This window comes from Macrobrachium nipponense, chromosome 1, assembly GCF_015104395.2.
Source record: "Macrobrachium nipponense isolate FS-2020 chromosome 1, ASM1510439v2, whole genome shotgun sequence".
NCBI classification, from domain to species: domain Eukaryota; kingdom Metazoa; phylum Arthropoda; class Malacostraca; order Decapoda; family Palaemonidae; genus Macrobrachium; species Macrobrachium nipponense.
The window spans coordinates 81,082,385-81,103,364 of record NC_087200.1 but is presented as its reverse complement, the minus strand read 5'-3'; the positions used below and the strand labels follow the sequence as shown (position 1 = coordinate 81,103,364).

At 43.2% G+C, this 20,980-nt stretch overlaps 1 protein-coding gene across 1 annotated transcript in view; it reads left to right on the top strand.

The window, feature by feature from the left end:
- LOC135219408 (jouberin-like) overlaps positions 1–20,980 on the top strand; it is a gene marked incomplete in the record, with an annotated part of 390,670 nt that overhangs the window by 265,262 nt on the left and 104,428 nt on the right. The window contains 1 exon segment of the mRNA XM_064256160.1: positions 8,631–8,725. Within this exon segment, the coding sequence (XP_064112230.1) occupies positions 8,631–8,636 (6 nt within the window).

The following is a 20,980-nucleotide window of genomic DNA, read 5'->3' as shown; positions in this document are numbered from 1 at the left end:
TCTCCTGACTTTCACTCTCCTCGAGTCAGGCGCTGAGATCCTAGCAGGCGGCTTCTCCCCTTGTAGGCGCTCACCTAGTAGGCGCTCGTCCGCCAGAGATCCTCTCTCCTCGGTTTCAGGCGCCAAGAGCCTGGTAGCCGCTTCTCGTTATGGCAGGCGCTGTTCGCCTGGTAGCTGCTCTCCTTTGGATAGGCGCAAGAGCCTGATAGAAGTTTTTCTTCAAACAGGCGCTCTGCCTCCTGACAGCCGCTTACTCCTGTTAGGCTCCAAGAATCTGGAAAACGCACTCCTCCAGACAAGAAGGATGTTGCAAGTAGGGCGGGCACGTTTCTGAAGCTTTGGTCTCCAAGACGTAAACGTCTTACTTCCTCTAGAGACTCCTTATAAGGATAGTCGCGCCTCTAAGGATCATGAAGGTTCTTCAGCTCAGGAAGAACAGGATCCCTCAGAAGAAGGACCAAAAGACTCCTCTGTTTCCTCCTATAAGAGGTTAACAGATTTTGCTCCTGCAAGAGTTCGGAGATATCCTCTCCTGTGGCTCCTCCTTCTCCTCTTTCTTTATTCTCCACTTCGAAGACGTCGAAGGTTTCGTCTTGTGTAAGGATGAACCTACTGTTTTTCCATGAAGAAGGCGCTTAGAGGTTTTGGGGAATGGCTCCTTTCTAAGAGAGAAAGGGAAGACTGTTTTTTCTTTCCCTCCGTCTAAAACTGACTGGCAGAATGGGATTGCTGGTACGAATCGGGCGAACCTTTAGGCCTCGCTCTCCCTTCGTCTGCGGACTCGGACTTCTCTTCCATTGGTGGATTCTGCTCGTCGTTCCGCCCTCCTGTCCGCCAAGACTACGTGGGGGATGAACGAACTTGACCACCTACTGAAGGGAATGTTCCGAGTCCTGGAAGTTTTCAACTTCCTTGATTGGTCTTTAGGAGTTCTGGCTAATAAGACCCAGACCCCTGATTCACTGTCTCCTGAAGATCTTAACTGCGTCCTCACTTGCATGGACAAAGCAGTGAGAGACGGCTCGAGTGAAGTCTCCTCACTGTTTGGAGCTGGAGTTATTAAGAAGCGGTCAGTCTACTGTTCGTTTCTCACTAAGGCAGTTTCACATGCACAAAGGGCCTCTCTTATGTATGCTCAACTCTCTCCTTCTGTCCCCAAGAAAAATTATTCAAGATGTCTCGAGTGCCCTTTCAGCTAAGGCTACTCAGGACATGTTAGCCCAGGCGGCCAGGAAACCTCGCTCTGTCTTCCAACCCAAGGCCAAGGAAGAGACTCCTCTGAGGCAGGAGCCCTTTCGAGGAGGACCCGCTGTCAGAGGTCTTCAACCGAGGAACTAGACCTTTTAAGAGAGGTAAAACCTTCTCCAGGTCAGTCAGAGGGAAGAAATAGCAATCAAGGACTCCAGACATCAGTGGGTGCCAGACTACTGAAATTTGCCAACGTCTGGGCCCACAAAGGGGCAGACAATTGGTCCCTATCGATTGTCAGCAAAGGATACCTCATTCCCTTCTCGTCAAGACCACCATTGACGACAACTCCGAGGGAGTTGGTGGCCAAGTACAAGGACCCCATCATGAATCAAGCCCTTTCTCTAGCAAGTAGATCTCATGCTAGAGAAGGAGGCTATAGAACTAGTGAAAGATCCCCGCTCTGCGGGTTTTTACAACAGACTATTCCTAGTTCCGAAGAACTCAGGAGGATGGAGACCGGTTTTGGATGTAAGCGCCCTGAACGTCTTTGTGGAAAAGAGGAAGTTCGCCATGGAGACAACTTCCTCAGTCTGTTAGCGCTCTTCGTCCAGGGGACTGGATGGTGTCTCTAGACCTTCAGGACGCTTACTTTCATGTGCCGATCCATCCTTCTTCACGGAAGTATCTACGATTCATGATGGGAGGAAACATCTTCCAATTCAAGGCCTTGTGCTTCGGCCTGTTGACTGCACCCCAAGTTTTCACGGGGTTAATGAAAAACGTGGCGCAGTGGCTACATTTGGAGGGAGTGAGGGTGTCGCTTTATCTCGGCGACTGGCTAATCAGAGCAGAGTCTCAAGAAAGATGTCTGGAGGACCTTCAAAAGACCCTTACATTGGCAAGTTCTCTGGACTTCTGGTGAACTTCCAGAAGTCTCAATTAATCCCCAGTCAAGAGTGGATCTATCTGGGGATTCGGATAGCTTCTCTGGCTTTTCGGGCTTTTCTGTCGCCAGAGAGGATAGCTCGTTGCTACGAGAAAAAAAATAACGACCTTCCTAGAGAAAGATGCATGCACAGCGAGGGAGTGGATGAGTCTGCTGGGGACACTCTCCTCGTTGGAGCAATTCGTTTCTCTAGGAAGGTTGCATCTCAGGCCTCTACAGTTCTTCCTATACCAGAACTGGAGGCGGTCTCTCCCTAGATCTGGAGTTCCCTTCCTTCAAGATCTCAAGGGGAATCAAGAGAGACCTTCGGTGGTGGAACAACCCACTTCGTTTGTGGAAGGAATGTCTCTAACATGCCGAACCCCAACCATGTGTTGTTTTTCTGACGCGTCGGAAGCAGGTTGGGGAGCGACGCTCGGGACAAGAGAAGTGTCAGGCACCTGGAAGGGGGATCAGGTGTCCTGGGCACATCAACAAGAAAGAGTTGATGGCAGTCTGGATGGCATTGAAAGCCTTCGAGCCCCACGTCCGAAATGCAGTAGTGCAGGTCAATTCGGACAACACAACAGCCTTGGCGTACATCAAAAAACAGGGGGGGACACACTCCTTCTCCCTGTAGGAAACAGCAAGGGATCTTCTGCTGTGGTCTCAAACAAGGAAGATCAGTCTTCTCACCAGATTCGTACAGGGAGAAAGGAACGTCAGGGCCGATCTCCTGAGCAGGAAGAATCAACTCCTGCCTTCCGAGTGGACCCTCCACTCAGAGGTATGCCAAGACATGTGGAGAAGATGGGGCAGACCTTACATCGACCTCTTTGCAACAGCAAGGAACGCAAGGATCGAACTTTACTGCTCCGATCTCAGACCAGGAGCAGTATCAGTGGATGCGTTTCTCCTAGATTGGACAGGTCTAGATGTTATACGCCTTTCCCCCTTCAAAGTACTGGGACAAACCTCAGAAATTTGCTATCTCGGAGATGACAAGAATGACGCTAGTAGCAGTCCGTTCTGGCCCGCCCAAGATTGGTTCACAGAGGTACTGGAATGGTTGGTGGACTTTCAAGAGCACTTCCACAAAGACAAGATTTGCTCAAACAACCCCTACTTCGACAGGTATCACAGAAACCTCCCCGCTCTCAATCTGACTGGCTTTCGACTGTCAAAAGTCTTGTCAGAGCGAAGGGGTTTTCGACAAAAGCTGCTAAGGCTATCACCTCAGCTAGAAGACCTTCGACCCTTAAAGCCTACCAGTCGAAGTGGGACGTCTTTCGCCGGTGGTGCAGGAACCAGAAGTTTTCCTCTTCCAGTACCTCTGTGACTCAGATAGCAGATTTCCTAGTTTTCCTCAGAGAAAAATGCGGTTTGGCAGTATCTACTATCAAAGGATACCGGAGCATGCTGGCTGCTGTTTGTTCAGACATAGGAATTTAGATCTTTCGAATAACAAAGATCTGCATGATCTATTAAGATCTTTTGAAACTTCCAAGAAAACTTTGAACGAAGTTCCAAGTTGGAATCTGGACGTGGTTCTTCGTTTCCTGAGGTCCTCTAGGTTTGAGCCACCACATTTAGCCTCCTTCAAAGATCTTACGAGGAAAGCTCTCTTTCTCATGGCTCTAGCATCCGCTAAAAGGGTTAGTGAGATTCATGCCCTAGAAGGAAGGGTAGGTTTCAAAGGAAATTCCGTGGTTTGTTCCTTCCTTCCTTCGTTTTTAGCAAAGAATGAGAACCCCTCAAATCCTTGGCCAAGGAGCTTTGAGGTTCGTGGATTATCTGCCCTAGTAGGGGAAGAACCTGAAAGAACTCTTTGCCCTGTTAGGAGTTTAAAATACTACCTTCAGAAGAAGAAAACCCTTAAGGGCATTGAGGACAGACTATGGTGCTCTGTAAAGGACCCCAGCAGACCATTGTCGAAAAATGCGCTGTCTTTCTTCATTAGAAAGTCTTGTGAAAGAAGCACATAGATCTTGTAATGAAGAACATTTCAAGCTCCTAAAAGTCAAGGCTCATGAAGTGAGAGCCATTGCCACTTCCTTGGCCTTTAATAAGAATATGTCTCTTCAGAATCTGATGAAAACTACATTCTGGAGATGTAATTCAGTATTCGCCGACCACTACCTAAAAGACGTCAGTATTACGTATGACGAGTGCTTCGCATTAGGCCCGTATGTATCGGCAGATTCGGTGCTGGGGCAGGGAGCTGGAACATATCCTTAGTAGTTTTTTCCCTTGTTTTTGCTAATTGAGTTCATATGGTTGTATGAAAAATGATGCAGGTAGGCATCTTTTTTCGTTTAATTTCGTTTATACTAATAACTTTAGTTTGGTTAGGTGATCGGATTTGGTTTGAAGCTCCCTGCGTTGGTAGTGGACAGGTTCTGTCATAGAAGAGGGCGAACCCCCATTGACATGATCCGACTTGGATTCTACTAAGTAAGCGGATATCAAGTAACGTTAGTAGACCCAAAGAGTCTTTTCAGCTGTAGGTCATGCCCATGCTGTAGCTCTTATGGCTATGCAGACTAATAGACAGTATCTGTGAAGTCTTCAGCCTAAACAGGTAAGAACCAAGGTTATTTTTATCCTACAACAGGTGTTGTTTACCTTTTCTTTGTTATTTTCTGTCTTGTACCCTCCACCAAGGGTGTCAATCAGCTAAGTATATGTCTGACAGGAAAGTTCATGTACAAAAATGATATTGTTATTTTACAATAAAGTTTTGTACATACGTACTTACCTGGCAGACATATACAATTGATGGCCCGCCCAGCCTCCCCTCAGGAGACAGGTATAAGAGAGAAAAAATCTGGCAAGAAAGGTATGTTGGTTCTTACACCCGCTTCCCAGCGGCGGGTAAGGTAGATCACCTGACCTACCTGTCGCGTTTGCCGCGAGTTTTGAATTCTGTCGTGACGTCAGAGACGTAAGCTAAGTATATGTCTGCCAGGTAAGTATGTACAAAACTTTATTGTAAAATAACAATATCATATTTCACTGCTAGTTCACTGTTATTTGTATTTAAAGGTCCTTTTAGCTTGGACAGTTTTATTGCATCATTAGAAAGACTAATGCCACATACTATGCACTTGGGTTTGTCACATTCACCTTCATTGATTTTAGTAAACCCAAATTTTATTTATGAAGAATTATATTTCCGAACAAAACTATGGTAGCTCCTTTTTTTTACTCTTTTAGTTGGAGGCTCACTTGTTCCTTCATCACACTGATGACGCATCTCATCACTGGTGGAGTGACCTTTAATGTCAGTAGTTGCATTACATTCCGTTGTGCTGTCTTCAGCATCACTAATACTATTAATCCTGTGGCTGTTATCAATTGCTGGAATTACCTTTGGTTTGTTGAAATAACTAATTAAGGAAGTTTGTTTAGACATGACTGCGCTTAAACAAACTCTGCAGCAAGTCCAGCTTTCTGATACCTCAAGATCAGACATACTGAGGCAGAAAACTGCTCACAAGTCACGTGGGGGAGAGGAGGGCGAGTGGTCATGGCGCCACTATTAACGGGCATTGATTGCAAGACACTTATGTGGTATGTTTGTCCTGTAGGCCTATACAGTTAATAGTCACACTCAATATATTTAATTTTTTTTATAATAGCTACTTACTTGAAATAAAAATATGGTATATATAGTTAGTTTGACAGATTATTATTTTTCTTAGATTATGAGTAAAATGATAAGTAACAAGTAAAGCAATTTGGTGGACCAGCAAATCATACACCACGTACCAGTACCGGTCCGCGAACCATAGGTTGGGAACCACTTATGTAAAGGATGTGGAAACTGTCTTCTAGTATTGCAACATATTAGGACTGATATAGGGAATCTTACTTCCCTGTAATCATTTTTGCCTTGAATAAGGTACTATTGTGTTTCTTGGGAAGCCTGGAGGCACATTTGTGGCTAGAGTGTCCACCAGTCCCTTTTTAGTATTTGGGTTGTGACAGTTTTTTATGGGTATGGTGTAGTGCAGTGTTGTTTTTTTATTCTGGTCTTTGCCTAGGGCAAGGGCACCTTTTGTAACTTTTCGAGCCATGGTTGTACTTCCATGCTCCAAAGCCCCAACTTATGGAGAGACGACTCTGGGCTAAACAGCCATGTCCTCTATGGATCAAGTGAAGCACCGACCAGAGGCAGAACTTATCTGCAGTGCTCACTTGCCAGGTAAGGAAAGAAACAACAAGCATATCATTTTATGCTGTCAAACTTATTTCAGTTTCATTACACTATACACAAGGTATTGAGATAGAATATGTCCATGGTTCCCACTTCCTTTAAATGTAGAATCAGCTATATAGGTAATTACTGGGTAAGTTCCATATACAAAAATTATATTTTATTATAAAATAAGGTTTTCTACGTTTATACTTACCCTGTAAGTAGTAATTATACTATTATTATAGCCCACCCTGCCTCCCCTTGCATGGACATCAGAACACAAAACGAATTAAAGCTCTTTGCCAGGTTTTTCCTTTGCTAATCCCTGCTACCTAGATTTTCATTTGTTAGGCAGCCATAGATTGGAAGCTCTTAGCTATATAATTACTGGGTAAGTATATACAAAGCCTTATTTTGTTATGAAAATATAATATTTTGATAAAAATACAGGCAGTCCCCGGCTTACGATGAGAATTCCGTTCTTGAGACATGTCGTAAGCCGGAAAATTGTCAAAAATCCTAAGAAAACCTTACTTTTAATGCTTTGGGTGCATTAATAACTATGTAAATTGCATTTTTATTGCATTTTTCATTAAAAAAATCCTTCAAATATTAATTATTTCAAATTTTTGGAGTCATATTTCTTCTGTCAGATCGGCATTGTAAGCGTAACCCTGGAACAGGTGTCATAAAATGGTTATAATTTCTGATGAATGTAATTGAAAAGCGTCGTAACCTCGGAATGCTGTAAGCCGAACCCATCATAAGCCAGGGACTGCCTGTATACGTATTTATCATCTGCCATTTTCTGATGTACAGTACAACACTTTAGTTGTGGATTGTTGATGATTTTGATATTACTAGATCAAGCTACTAGCAGGCTACTGTTCAGTTGATAACTAATCACTTTGCCATTGAAAGAATTTGTTTTAATGAATGCAATGAGTTGACCTGTATCTTTTGCCCTTGGGTAGGGAATTAAATATGTGAAATGCTGTCTCCCACCTGAGAAGTAATACTTTTATCTTCTTCCTGTAACCTCCAGTGATACAATTTTCAGTTTTAAGGAACCCTGGATAACCAGTAATATAAAGAAAGGGTTTGTAGTATATGAAAAAAATTTACTTCGGTTTTTAAAAGATAATATTGTTTCATCACAGGTCCATTATTTCATCATATAAGACATTAATTACCTTACAATAGCCTGAATATCTGTTTAGGCCAGAAGGTTCCATAGCTGCTGCTCCATGAGGCAGATAAATAGAACAGTTGTCTGGTGGGCCCTAAGAATTTTTGAAGGAAAATGGTATAGTTCCCAAAATTTCTAAGGATACCAAGGTCATGAATTTGACTGGAATCTTGCAAGAAAAGTATGGGCCAACCCTTTAGTAACAAGACTGAATAGCAAAGTCCCAAATTACTGTTCTTCAGGTTCAGGTCCAACAATACAGAAGGTCGATGCGTTCATGCTCGGCTGGGATGGCCTAGACATTCTTCTGTTTCTGCTGTTCAGTCTTAAGAATTGTATTGCACTAGGAGAGGAGGTTGAACAACCTATCAGTGCTGTTAATCATCCTGTATTGGTCACAGCAGAATTGGTTTCCATATTTTGTAGCTCTCCTCTCAGATGTCCCCAGTCTTATCTGAGTATGTGAAACTCCTTCACGAGCCACACTTTTGGAGGGTTTATGAGAATGATGGTTGGCTTCATGCATGGAGGTTACTAAATGAGGTTTTGTCAAGAGAGGCTTTTCTGCAGAGGTGGTGGAAATCATCAGCTATTACATGTGCAAACATCAGTTGTTTTGTGGTTGGTAAGACAAAAAGAAGGTTAATCTGATCAAATCCTCTGCACTTATGAACATCAACCATAGGTTTACCATGAAGTTTGACTATAGATGATGGTATGACCTTTCTGTTTCTAGATTTGATGTCTTACCTAGTTTTTCATTGTGTTCTTAATTTTTCTGCATTGCCACACTTCCAGTGTTAGCTACACCAAGTCTTAATGATACAGATAGCTTCTTGTTGTTATTCTTTAATTTCACCTTATTCTATGCTGTTGGCATATAAATTGTAGAGCATATAAATTATTGGAAAAGTTAGATTTTATTAATTGTTTCTATTGTTTTTAAATAAGGAAAAGCAAGTATTATTACCATAAAGTTTCACTTCTTATTAAATCATATAAACCAAAGTTACATAACTATCTTTGGAATATATAGATTCAGCTAATCTCAGTTATTCATAAGATATGTGATGTTAATGACAATAATACTATCAAAGGATTCAATATTTTGTTATGTTTTTCAGTCATGAAAGAGAAGATTTACGGCCTCTAGGAAGACTTGCTTCAGTTTTACATGATTTTGAAGCCAGAGAACCAGATGAGCTGTCAGTTAAACAAGGTAATTAACAAGTATGAATATATTTTTCACTGCTCTTACTTAAGTGATCCATTATGACACAAGAGTATGCCAAATGTCAGTTAGAATATACATACGTACCAGTTATTCCATTTTTGTAAGCCTTCCACTCAGGTATTAATATGGCCAAGGGAGACTGAATAAGTATTAGGTATAACAGTTTCCTACTATGCCTTGGAGATTTAATAGTAATAGTAACAATAGTTTCCCTTTACCTTATTTACATTTCCAATATGAAATTACGATCACCAAGTCTAAATTAATGAGATATAAAAGTGTTGCATGTTTGATGATTTTTTGCATATAGATGCAAACTATTTTTCTATTTAATTTTTTCAAAATAAACCCATTGCTTTAACATATCTATTCATATATGGTGTATGATTCCCTAACATCATTCTACTTACAATCCATTAGGTCAAGTTTTAACTGTTGGTTTCATCACAAATACATTACAGTGCTTTGCCCTAGCCTGAAAATTAATATAGACAGGAAGCTCAGAAAGCTGCTGATAGTACAGTAATACCCCGAACTTACGCGAGGTTAGGTTCCAGACCCCCTCGCGCAAGGGGAAGTTTCGTGTAAGTTTGGCATGGTCTCTGAAATTGCTAATAAATACTTACGTATAGAATTTGAACACTATACCTACTTCTAGAATTTGAACACTAAAGATGACCCTAATCATGCTCCCTAAGTATTAGGCTAACTTTTAAATGAAATTAAAGTTACTGTAATTTGATTTAAAAGTTAGTTTTTGTACATGCAACTTCCCCGGCAGATATATACTTAGCTATAGTCTCCGACGTCCCGACAGAATTTCAAATTTCACGGCACACGCTATAGGTAGGTCAGGTGATCTACCCTCCCGCCGCTGGGTGGCGGGACTAGGAGCCATTCCCGTTTCCTAATCAGATTTTCTCTGTCGCCGGTTCCGACAACACCCGTTGTTGGTTCCTCCTGATTTGGATTTTGTTTTTCGCTTGCCGTGGATCTTTTGACTGTCTTTTGGTGACGTATTGGATCGTTGGCTTGTCATACGCTTTTGTTTACTTTTTATGATTCTCTAAAGCGTCAGACGCTAGTACTGTGTTTAGAATATGGGCGATGAATGTGTGACGTAAGACTACCGAAGGATTCAGTAGATCCTCGCACTGTAGAAGAGTCATTTAATTTTTGTTTTTTCTAAGGAACTACCACTCTGTTGTAAGACAGTCATAATTACGTACTGTATGCAGTTATTGAATGACAGTCATTAACACGAAACATTTGACATGAAGATATGATGAGAATCCTTAAGAGAACCTTCATTGTTGAAGTTTGTTTTGTAGTTCTATAGATCACTTATTAATGAATTGTCTATTAATAATCCTTGTACTGAATGTGAGATTTTGAATGAGGAAGAAGTCTCTTTCTTCTTCTTTGAGGAAGTTAGAGAAGAACAGAGTTAGGAAAGCTTCGTCTAGAAACTAAAGTAGTTCTCGTACTAACGAGCTAGTTGAGGAGGCTTTAGAACCTAACCCTATTGTAGTTGTTGCAACCTCTCCTCCATTTTCAGCCCCTTCTCCTTCTTCAAACTTGCGGATTCGTCTTCGAGATGAAGCACCTCAGCGGAGTGGCTGGTTGGTCCCGTTGCTGAATAACCACTGGTTCCATGCAACGTAAAAGTACCATACAAACAAACAAACGTAGTGAGTTTGATTTATATATTTCTGGCATGAAAGCCAAGATTCGCAGGATGGAATTGCAGTTGCTTGCAATGGAAGGTAAGAGTGCTGTGGGAAGTTTTTGTGCAGTGTTCCCAGTGTAGTGGAGGGGGTGTCTGTCCGGCTCCGCATTGCTCCTAGGCCTAGACCTCTTCCGAACTCCCAGAACCAGGGGAGGAGGAATGTCGACAGCCGTAAGGAGGATGTAGAGCATCCCCAACGGTCAGGCGTCCCTTCGGCAGGCTCTGTTGTCTCGACCCAGACTGCCATGGATCGCCACAGAAAAGGCATCCTGAGGAAGTGCTTCTTCCGATTCGGCTTCTCCAGACCGCGAGACGCTTCTCTCCTCACAGGCGCGCCTCTCCTAGCAGGCGCTCGGCGCCAGCCAGACGCTCGACGCCTTCCAGGCGCGCGGAGCCAGCCGGGCGCGCGGAGCCAGCCGGGCGCTCGTCTCCCATCAGGCGCTTTTCTCCTTGCAGGCACGATTCCCCAGAGGAGTCGCCTTTTTGACAGGAAGTTTGCCTTCTCCCGAAGGAGATCAGGAGAAGTCTACTAAGCAGGTCCTTGTGGACCTCCAGGAGCAACTTTCTACGTTCATGGGCGCTCTGGTTAAGGACCCTCCTCGCAAGAAGGACATCGCACTTCCGATCAAGAGCTCTGAGCTCCCCCCTCGCAAGAGACGTGCCTCTCAGGACAGGAGCCCTTCACCGAGAAGTTCCAGGCGCCTCTCCCCTGTTAGGCGCTCTTCTCTAGTTAGCTGCTCCTCTTCTAGCAAGCGGGCTCCTCTTGGCAGGCACTCCTCTCCTAGCAGGCGCTTTTGTACCTACCAGGCGCTCTTCTCACAGCAGGCGCCTCTCACCTGGCAGGCGCAACTCTCCTGACAGGCGCTCTACTCCTGGTAGACGCCCCTCTCCTCACAAGCGCTCCTCACATGATAGACGCGCCTCTCCTCACAGACGCTCCTCTCTTAGCAGACGCTTTTTCTCCTGGCAGGCTCTCTTCTTCAGGCAGGCTCCTTACTCCTGGTAGGCGCCCTTCTTCGGACAGAAAAGCCTCTATTACGTGGAGGACTGCGCGGCCGGGTGGGGATCTTCGGATCCTACCTGGCGTAAGCCCAGTCATTGAGGAGGGATCCTGCCCCATCCTCGATTTCTACGGGAATCAAGAGAACCACCAACCGATGATCGTCTGACGAATTCGGTGGGGGTTTCGCCGAGTGCTTAAGATTCTGCGAAATTTCTAGCACTCGCAGTGTTCAAGTTTTTACAATCTCTTAACACTTAAGCGAAACCTCGCTCCAAGATGAGTTAGACGAGAATCTCCGATAATTTTTACCTCGAAATTCGAGAACACCGCCAAATGCTCGAATTCCTGGATTAGGTTCTGTCATGTAAGCGGGTTGGCCCCATTGACAAGATCCTAGAGGTTCTGTCATGTAAGTGGATAAGCCTCCATTGACAAGATCCAAAAGGCTTTGTCATGTAAGTGGGCTAGTCCCCATTGACAAAGATCCTATAAGGTTCTGTCGCGTAAGCGGGTAAGCCCCCATTGACAAGATCCAGAAGAACTCTCAGTCATAGGTCACTACCTCGCTGAGGCTCTTCAGGCAGAGCAGACTCATAGACAATGTCCATGAAGTCTTCTGCCCAATATGATAAGAAGCTTGAACTGTCGTCTTCGGTACTCTGTTCACAATTGAAGCTTTCCTTCGGGAAAAACTTCTCCTTCATTCTCTTGACTAGAGAACGAAGGCAGTCTATCTCCAATCCTTACTCTCATTTCTCGTAAGGATGGAGGTAGTTGTACAGAAACCTACAAAAATTCTACGTATTTTACCTTTGCGACATGATTCTGTTAAGCAGTTGAACTGTCCGGGGTGTAGGCGCATACAGTAGTTAGCTCTACGGATGGCGACCGAGACAACGAGTATCCTAATTGAACTGCTAATCGGGGCTCCCTGCAACCTCCCACGAGTGAGTTACAGTTTCGATTTTAGATACTTATGGTATTGTCACGACAACACCAACTCAGCTTTTGTATTTACCGAAATCTGTTTCGCTTAAATATAATTGCTTGAGCGTATTTTTATGCTCGATGGTTCTAGCCGAACGCATTTCCTTCATGGAATGGATTACATGGCAACTCAGGATGACGAGTCGGCGAGAGCTAACGGTGTATGAGCTGCTGTCACTGCGATAACAGCTCAGTACCAGCTGGCTCTCTGAGATGCATGGTCGGTTGCTTCTCTCTCCCCTGCAATGATTGGCTGCCGAACCGTATCTCTGCCCAACAATCACAGACTTAGGTCTCTGATTAACGGGGATTCTCGCGTACATGAATGACCATCTACTGCTGTGATGCTCGGTTTCATCGCCTTCGACATTGTGAGAAATTTTCAACAGAGATATCTCTTGGACTCTCTCTTTTTTCTGTTTACCGCACTGTAGCAGAAGTCTGTACTAGTCTACCGCCAGATCGCACTGCGATAATGCGGAATGTTTTTTCTTCAGACATCGGAGTTTGTCTTCAAAATATCTCGTATTCGTAGGTATGCAAGTGTTCATTGTTCACCCCGAATTAACAGATGTATTGGAAGACATCGCCTATTCCCAGGCCTGACAGCTCTGCTTCCAAATGTTCAACCCATGAGAAGCAGTTCTGCAGGCAGTACTTCCCGGGGTTTTTCATTACTGAAAAGCGCCCCGCTTTCATAGCAATTACGACTCTCACCGGACAGCAATGAAATAGAGGTTAGCGTTTTCAGTCATTGGTAAGCACGGGTTCAGAATCTTGAGAATCTTTCTCTCGATTCGGCTGTGAAGAAGTACGTTGCATTCTCTGTCCTCCTTCGTCTTCTACGGCACATAGTGTTGTTTCTCCTTAGCTGAGATTCAACTACTATGAGAATGTCTTGCCATCAGGAACCTCGGTCTCTAGAAGGCAATTGACTTTCACCTGTTGGGGCAGGCACATGCCTTAACAGAATCATCACCTCGCCGTCCGGCATCGGTGACAAATAAATATACGTTTTTGATGGTCTCTCGGCATAACCCTTCAAAGGCGAAGGTCACGTGACTTGCTTGGATTCTTGGACAACTTACCTCGATACCGAACGCAGTCAGTCGGCAGTTGTCAGAGCGCCCGGGTCAGTTACGAACTACGGTGTAGACTTAGTTCGAGTGTACCAAGAACTTCGCTGCGGACTCCTTCCCAAGCCTGGAAGGGGTAAAAGGAGCTGAGTTGGTGGTTTTCCCCACTCAGAATGAACAAGGGCTTGTCTCTTCTAAAAGCCAGAACCACACCTAGTGTCATTCTCAGAAGCCTCAGAGTCGGGATGGGGAGCAACACTAGGGGCGAAAGAAGTGTCAGGCACCTGGAAGGGGGACCAGGTGAACTGGCACATCAACAAGAAGGAGTTGAATACAGTCTTCCTGGCCCTGAGCAGTTTCGAACCAGAAGTCAGAGGCTCGGTGGTCCAGGTCAACTCGGACAACACCGCGGTTCTGGCATATATAAGGAAACAGGGAGGGACTCATTACGTCTCCCTGTACGAAACAGCAAGAGACCGGTTGCTGTGGGCAGAGGAGAGAGAAATTACGTACACTTCTCACCAGATTTGTTCAGGGAGAGAAGAATGTAAGGGCGGACCTGCTGAGCAGGAGAGATCAAGTCCTCCCCACAGAATGGACTCTCCATCAAGACGCCACGAATTAGAACAAGAGACTGGACAACTTTTGCTCCTCCATTTCGGTTCCAAGAGCAATAACGGTAGATGCAGTCCTTCTAGACTGGACAGGGATAGACGGCTACGCGTTTCCCCCTTTCAAGATTTTGGGGGAAGTATTGTGAAAGTTCGTCCCCTCAACAGAAATGAAACTAACTCTGGTCGCTCCCTTTTGGCCCGCTCAGAAATGGTTCACAGAGGTACTGGTATGGACGGTGGACTTCCCCAGATCTCTTCCACTCAGGAGAGATCTGCTCAGACAACCCCACTGTGACAGGTTTCACTAAGACCTCCTCGCTCTCTGCCTGACTACCTTCAGACTATCGGGAGATTTGTCAGAGCGAGAGGCTTTTCGCGCAAGGCTGCTAGCGCAGTCGCAGAGCCTGCAGGTCATCAACCTTGCGAGTCTACTGGTCTAAGTGGGAAGTGTTTCGGAGATGGTGCAGGACGAAGAAACTATCCTCATCCAATACCTCTGTGACCATAATTGCTGACTTCCTTCTCTTTTTAAGAGAAGAATGCAGCTTAGCTGTCTCTACGATTAAAGGTTATTGTAGCATGCTATCCGCGGTGTTCAGGAACAGGGGCCTGAGTATCGCGGAGGATAAGATCTGCATAATCTTATCAGATCTGTTGAGATGACTAAGAAGTAGTACTCTAGACCGCTTAGTTGGAACTTAGATGTGGTTCTCAAGTTCCTAGTATCGGACAAGTTCAAAACCCTCAACAGGCGTCCTTCATGGACCTGACTAGAAAGTCTCTGTTTCTTATAGCGCTGGCAACTGCTAGAAGAGTTAGCAAGTTTCAGGCTCTGGGTGCTAGAGTAGGGTTTAAAGGAGAGTCGCCAATCTGCTCTTTTAAAACTTTTGTTCTTAGCGAAGAATGAGAATCCCTCTAAACCCTGGCCTTGAAGTTTTGTGGTCAAAGGGCTCTCACCCTTAGTGGGAAGAGAGATAGAGAGATCTCTGTGCCCTGTCAGGACCCTTAAAATTCTACCTGGAAAGAAGAAAAAAGAAGATTAAGGGCAACCTAAAGACTCTCTGGTGTTCTGTCAGAGATCCCAGGAAACCCATTTCTAAGAACGCTCCGGTGCTCTTTATGAGGAAGGTCATAATAGGTGCATGCAACGTGCGATGATGAACAGTTTAAACTCCTTAGAGTTAAAGCACATGAAGTAAGGGCCATTGCGACACCTCTGGCGTTTCAGAAGAATATGTCGCTGAACAATATTGTAGCCTCTACATCCTGGAGATGCAACTCAGTGTTTGCTTCTCTCTACTTGAGAGACGTGAGAGTGACTTACGATATGTGCTTCTCGTTGGGGCCCTACATATCTGCAGTTTCAGTGCTGGGACAGGGAGCTGAGACTAATTTCTTGTTAGTTTAGTTTAATTTTTAATCTGGTGTTATGTTTTTATATTTGTTTGAAAGAGGGTTAAGTGGTAACCCCTTTCAATTGTTAGTTCTAACACGGGTTAGAGTTGGTCAGGTGGTCGGGATTGGTTTTGTGCTCCTTGTTGTATATTGATACCTAAAGCTCTGTCACGTAAGAGGGCGAGTCCCCATTGATATGATACAGGTTAAGCCTCTGTCATGTAAGTGGGTCAGCCCCCATTGACACGATCCAATAGAAGGCTCTGTCAAGTAAGTGGGCCAGCCCCCATTGACACGATCCAGAAGGGCTATTGGTCACAGGTCTCATCCTTGCTGAAGCTCTTGAGGCAAGCAGACTCATAGACAGTATCCATGAAGTCCTCTGCCCATTCAGGTAGGAACCAAGGTTTTTTCTTTATAACCTACAACATATGTTGTTTTCCTGTTTTGTTATATATAGTATTTAGCTGTCTCTTACCCTCCACCAAGGGTGCCAATCAGCTAAGTATATATCTGCCAGGGAAGTTGCATGTACAAAAATGATATTGTTATGATATAATAAAGTTTTGTACATACTTACCCGGCAGATATATTCGATTAATGGCCCGCCCAGCCTCCCCTCAGGAGACAGGTGGAAGAGAAAATCTGATTAGGAAACGGGAATGGTTCCTAGTCCCGCCACCCAGCGGCGGGAGGGTAGATCACCTGACCTACCTGTAGTGTGTGCCGCGAAATTTGAAATTCTGTCGGGACGTCGGAGACTATAGCTAAGTATATATCTGCCGGGTAAGTATATACAAAACTTTATTATATCATAACAATATCATTTTATTACATTACCCTTACAAAAGGAATAACTGGTTGGCATAAAAATAGTTACTACTATGTACATACGTATCCACTTGTACGTACACTAACGGTACCCCTAATTCATGGGATGCCATTTTCTTTTTCTGTCTGAGTAAAAGTTTTAGAGCAGCAGCCCGGACCGTTGAGATACAACGAACGAGATACCGACTGTAACCCCTACTGGTATTTAGGAGTAGACTTGTAAACTGTGAAACTGACCGTCTGCCGAAAATATATGGGTGGCTTACTTAACAAGCACCACTAATTGCCCGTTAGATTTTGGGTCTAGATCTAAGATATTAGATACTAGATGAAACTAATATATAATATATCTGCAAACTCTACTGATTATAGAATGACCAGTGACAGACATTTTGGAGGGTGGGTTCCCCCTGACCGACGCACTGAAAAGGGGGGGGTTAATTGGATTAATTCTAGTAAAATTTACACTACAATAGCACTGCACATCCTAGAATATACTGTGGTGGTAATGACAGACGTTTTAGTGGGTAGTTACCCCCTGACAGACTCCCCACAACAAGTGGGGAGGGGGAGACAGGATCTGCATCCAACATTGGAGATACCAAGTTAAATTTGTACTACAAATGCACTGCACATCCTAGAATGCTGTGATGGTAATGCCAGACATTTTAGTGGGTGGTTACCCCCTGACAGACGCCCCACAACGAGTGGGTAGGGGGAGACAGGATCTGCATCTAACATGGAGATACCAAGTAAAATCAATACTACAATAGTTCTGCACATCCTAGAATACTGCGGTGGTAATACCAAGCATTTTATTGGGTAGTTACCCCCCTGAGAGACACCCCACAACGTGTGGCGTGGGAAGGGGGAGACAGGATCTCCCTCTAACATCATAGTACCAAGTAAAATTTGTACTACAATAGCACTGCACTTCCTAGAGTACTGCAGTGGTAATGACAGATATTTTAGTGGGTAGTTACCCCCTGACAGACACCCCATAACGAGTGGGGGGAGGGGGAGGGGGAGCCAGGAACTGCATCCAACATTGGAGATATCAAGTATAATTTGTACTACAATAGCACTGCACATCCTAGAGTACTGTGGTGGTAATGACAGACATTTTGTGGGTGGTTACCTTCTGGCAGACACCCCACAATGAGTGGGGAGGGGGAGGGGGAGAGGGAGGGGAGACAGGATCTGCATCCAACATTGGAGATACCAAGTAAAATTTGTACCACAATAGCACTTCATATCCTAGAAAGCTGTGATGGTAATGCCAGACATTTTAGTGGGTGGTTACCCCTTCACAGACATAACCTACGATTGGAAGGGAGAGATGGGACACCTTGAAAATATTTTCAAAATCTATCATAGGCAATACTAATATTAGAAATATGGTAAGTATCTGAAAATCTGTGAGCCTGATAAAATGTTAAAAGGCAAAAAATTCAAGAAATATTGTGATGTTTCAGGATAAGAATTACTTCCGAAGTTATTTTTAAAAATTCCTATTGAAGTATGGAATATTTCACTTCATTAATTCCATCATATCTATATAAATACTATGTGTGAGACTTACTAGGCTTGGTCACACACACAAACACACACACACACAAACACACACACACAAACATACACACACACACACACACACACACACACACACACACACACACATATATATAATATATATATATATATATATATATATTATATATATATATATATATATATATATATCTATATATATATATATTAGCACTATCCTTTGGTTTGGAGTTATTACTTCACACAAAGTATTTTATCTGAATGGGAGGGGATCACAAGTGGCAACAGCTACAAGTATGTGTGCTGAGCCATTTTTGAATAATTAAACCTGTCATATGGTGTCACTCTCAATTCCTCTAAAAAAAGAAATGTAAGATAAGTATTCTCGTTTTAATAGCGTCTTTGGTCATTTTCTTTTCTTGCCTATAGTTAGGACACTGCAGCCATGTCGAGGTTCGTAGCTCAACGTGTCTTACCATAACTGAATTGTTCTTTAGTTGCTGTTGGTTCGTGTGGATGAAATGAAATTTTTATCAGATATGGGAATTCGATTAATATTAAGACCAAAGTCCCATCATAAAGAGCCGTTTTAACACTTGCACATCCACAAAGAGATGATGTACCACAACACAAATAATTACTGGAAACGGAAATGTGAATTAATTGTTCAGGATAAGCTAACTATAAAGATTAAATCATTTTCCCCCATTTTATTTCCCCTCCCGAAGTTGACGATCATACAACTTGGAGCTCCTGACTCCCAAATTAAGTTGGCCTATAATATCATGTCAATTATCTAATAATCCACTTATTTTTGGCTGCCTCACTCAAATTGATCTGTACACTATCACCAAGTATCAGGTACCATATATATTCAGGGAAGAAAATCTAAACTCAAATAAAAATGATACGCAGTTTGATGTTTAAAGCCAGTTGAGTGGTTTGTCTCTTAACTTCCCGCCGGCATGCACCACAGGCAGCCTATGTAATGTGTTTCAATACATTCTATCGATACTGGCATTGACGACCATATTCGGCTAATTTTCTCCCTAGTAATATTTTTTTCTTTATTTGTTCATTATATCCAGTAGACAGGCACTAACATCATATTATATCCTCACGTCTGTTCAATGTATTTTCGATTGTTAATATGATTTATAATGCGTCTCCAACAGTCATAAAAATCGGACAACCGAATGTGCAAGTATGTCAGCTGTGTGCAAGGCATAGGGCGTCAATCACTTGAGTAGCGATCTCCCTGCCGAGAGTGACTTCGGAAGGCCATATTGAAAGGTCTCGGTCCAGCTCTTAGTACTATATTTTACTACTATTACTTTTTTTAATCTCTATTATTATTATTATTATTATTATTATTATTATTCGACCCAATTTCACAGAGAAAAATTACCTTACGAAAACACACCTAAGCACTCCAACCATTGTGGTCAGGCCTAAGCATCTGCTCTTGGATCTAAGCAGTGTCAAGCATAAATGGTTCCTGTGTAAATACAGGACTTTCTTTGCATATGGTAGTGAAGCACTACCTAAACAGTAATGTAGTACAATCACTAAACACCAACACTCACAATGCACTTACTCAGTAAGCACTCACACTTGCATCATTCACTATACATACACACACACACACACACACACACACACACACATTAAACATACACTCACACACACACACACACACACACACACTAAACATACACTCACACACACTCTCAATAACACAAAACACTGAATACCCAACACTCACTATACACTAAATGCTCACTAAACACTTAAAACAGTAAATTTACTAAATACAAACACTCGATAAACATTCACTAAACACTCACTTAATCCTAAACATTAATTAAACATTAAACATTCACTAAACCCTAAGCACTCATTAAATACTAAATGCTTACCAAACCCTAAATATTTATTAAATACTAAACAGTGGATGAACATCCACTCATTATAACCTTAATAAACACTTACATACTAAACATTTGCTAAACACTAACATTCACAAGACATTCACTAAAAGCTCACTTAAAATTCACAAAACTTTCACTAAAACCCTAAACACTCACTGAATACTTACACACTAAATATTCACTAAACATTACCATTCACAAGACATTCACTAAACGTTCACTAAACATTCACAAAACATTTACTAAACCCTAAAGATAAAACATTCACTGAATACTTACACAATAAACATTCAATAACATTCACTAAACCCTAAAGACTCAGTAAACATTCACTGAATACTGACACATTAAACAGTCACTAAACTCTAAACATTCATCAAACACTTACTCATAAACATTCACTAAACGCTTACTCACTAAACCCTAACTTTTGTACATGAACTTCCCTGACAGATATATACTTAGCTATAGTCTCCGACGTTCCCGACAGAATTTCAAATCTCGCGGCACACGCGACAGGTAGGTTAGGTGGTCTCCCTTACCCGCCGCTGGGAGGCGGATGTACGAACCACTCCCGTAGCTTGTCAGATTTTTCTCTGTCGCGGGAACGATAACAACTGTTGTCGGTTCCTCTCGATAGTTTTTCGATTCTCGCTTGCCTGGAGTTAATTTGGACTTCTTTTGGTGACGTATTCGCATTGTTTGGCTTGGCATACGCTGATTGTGGACCGGTTTGATTTTGATTTGGATTTTCTTTAACGATGTCTGACCTAGATTCAGTAGTTAAAACTTCGGTTTTGTTTAGGGTTTGCGTGAATGAAGGATGTAAAGTGAGGTTGCCGAAAGCTTCGGTAGACCCCCACACGGTTTGCATGAAATGCAGGGGGAATGAATGTTCTTTTGCTAACCCTTGTAGTGAATGTAAGGGATTGAATGAAGAAGAATATAAGGCTCTCTCTTCTTATGTTAGGAAGTTGGAACGTGATAGAGTGCGTAAGGCTTCCTCTAGAAGTTCTAGCAGATCTAGAATGAGTGAGTTGGATGTGGATCCTAATAGTACTAACGTAGAATTAGAACCTTCTTCCCAAGTTGCAGCCCCGGCTCCCCGCACCGAAGCCGAAGA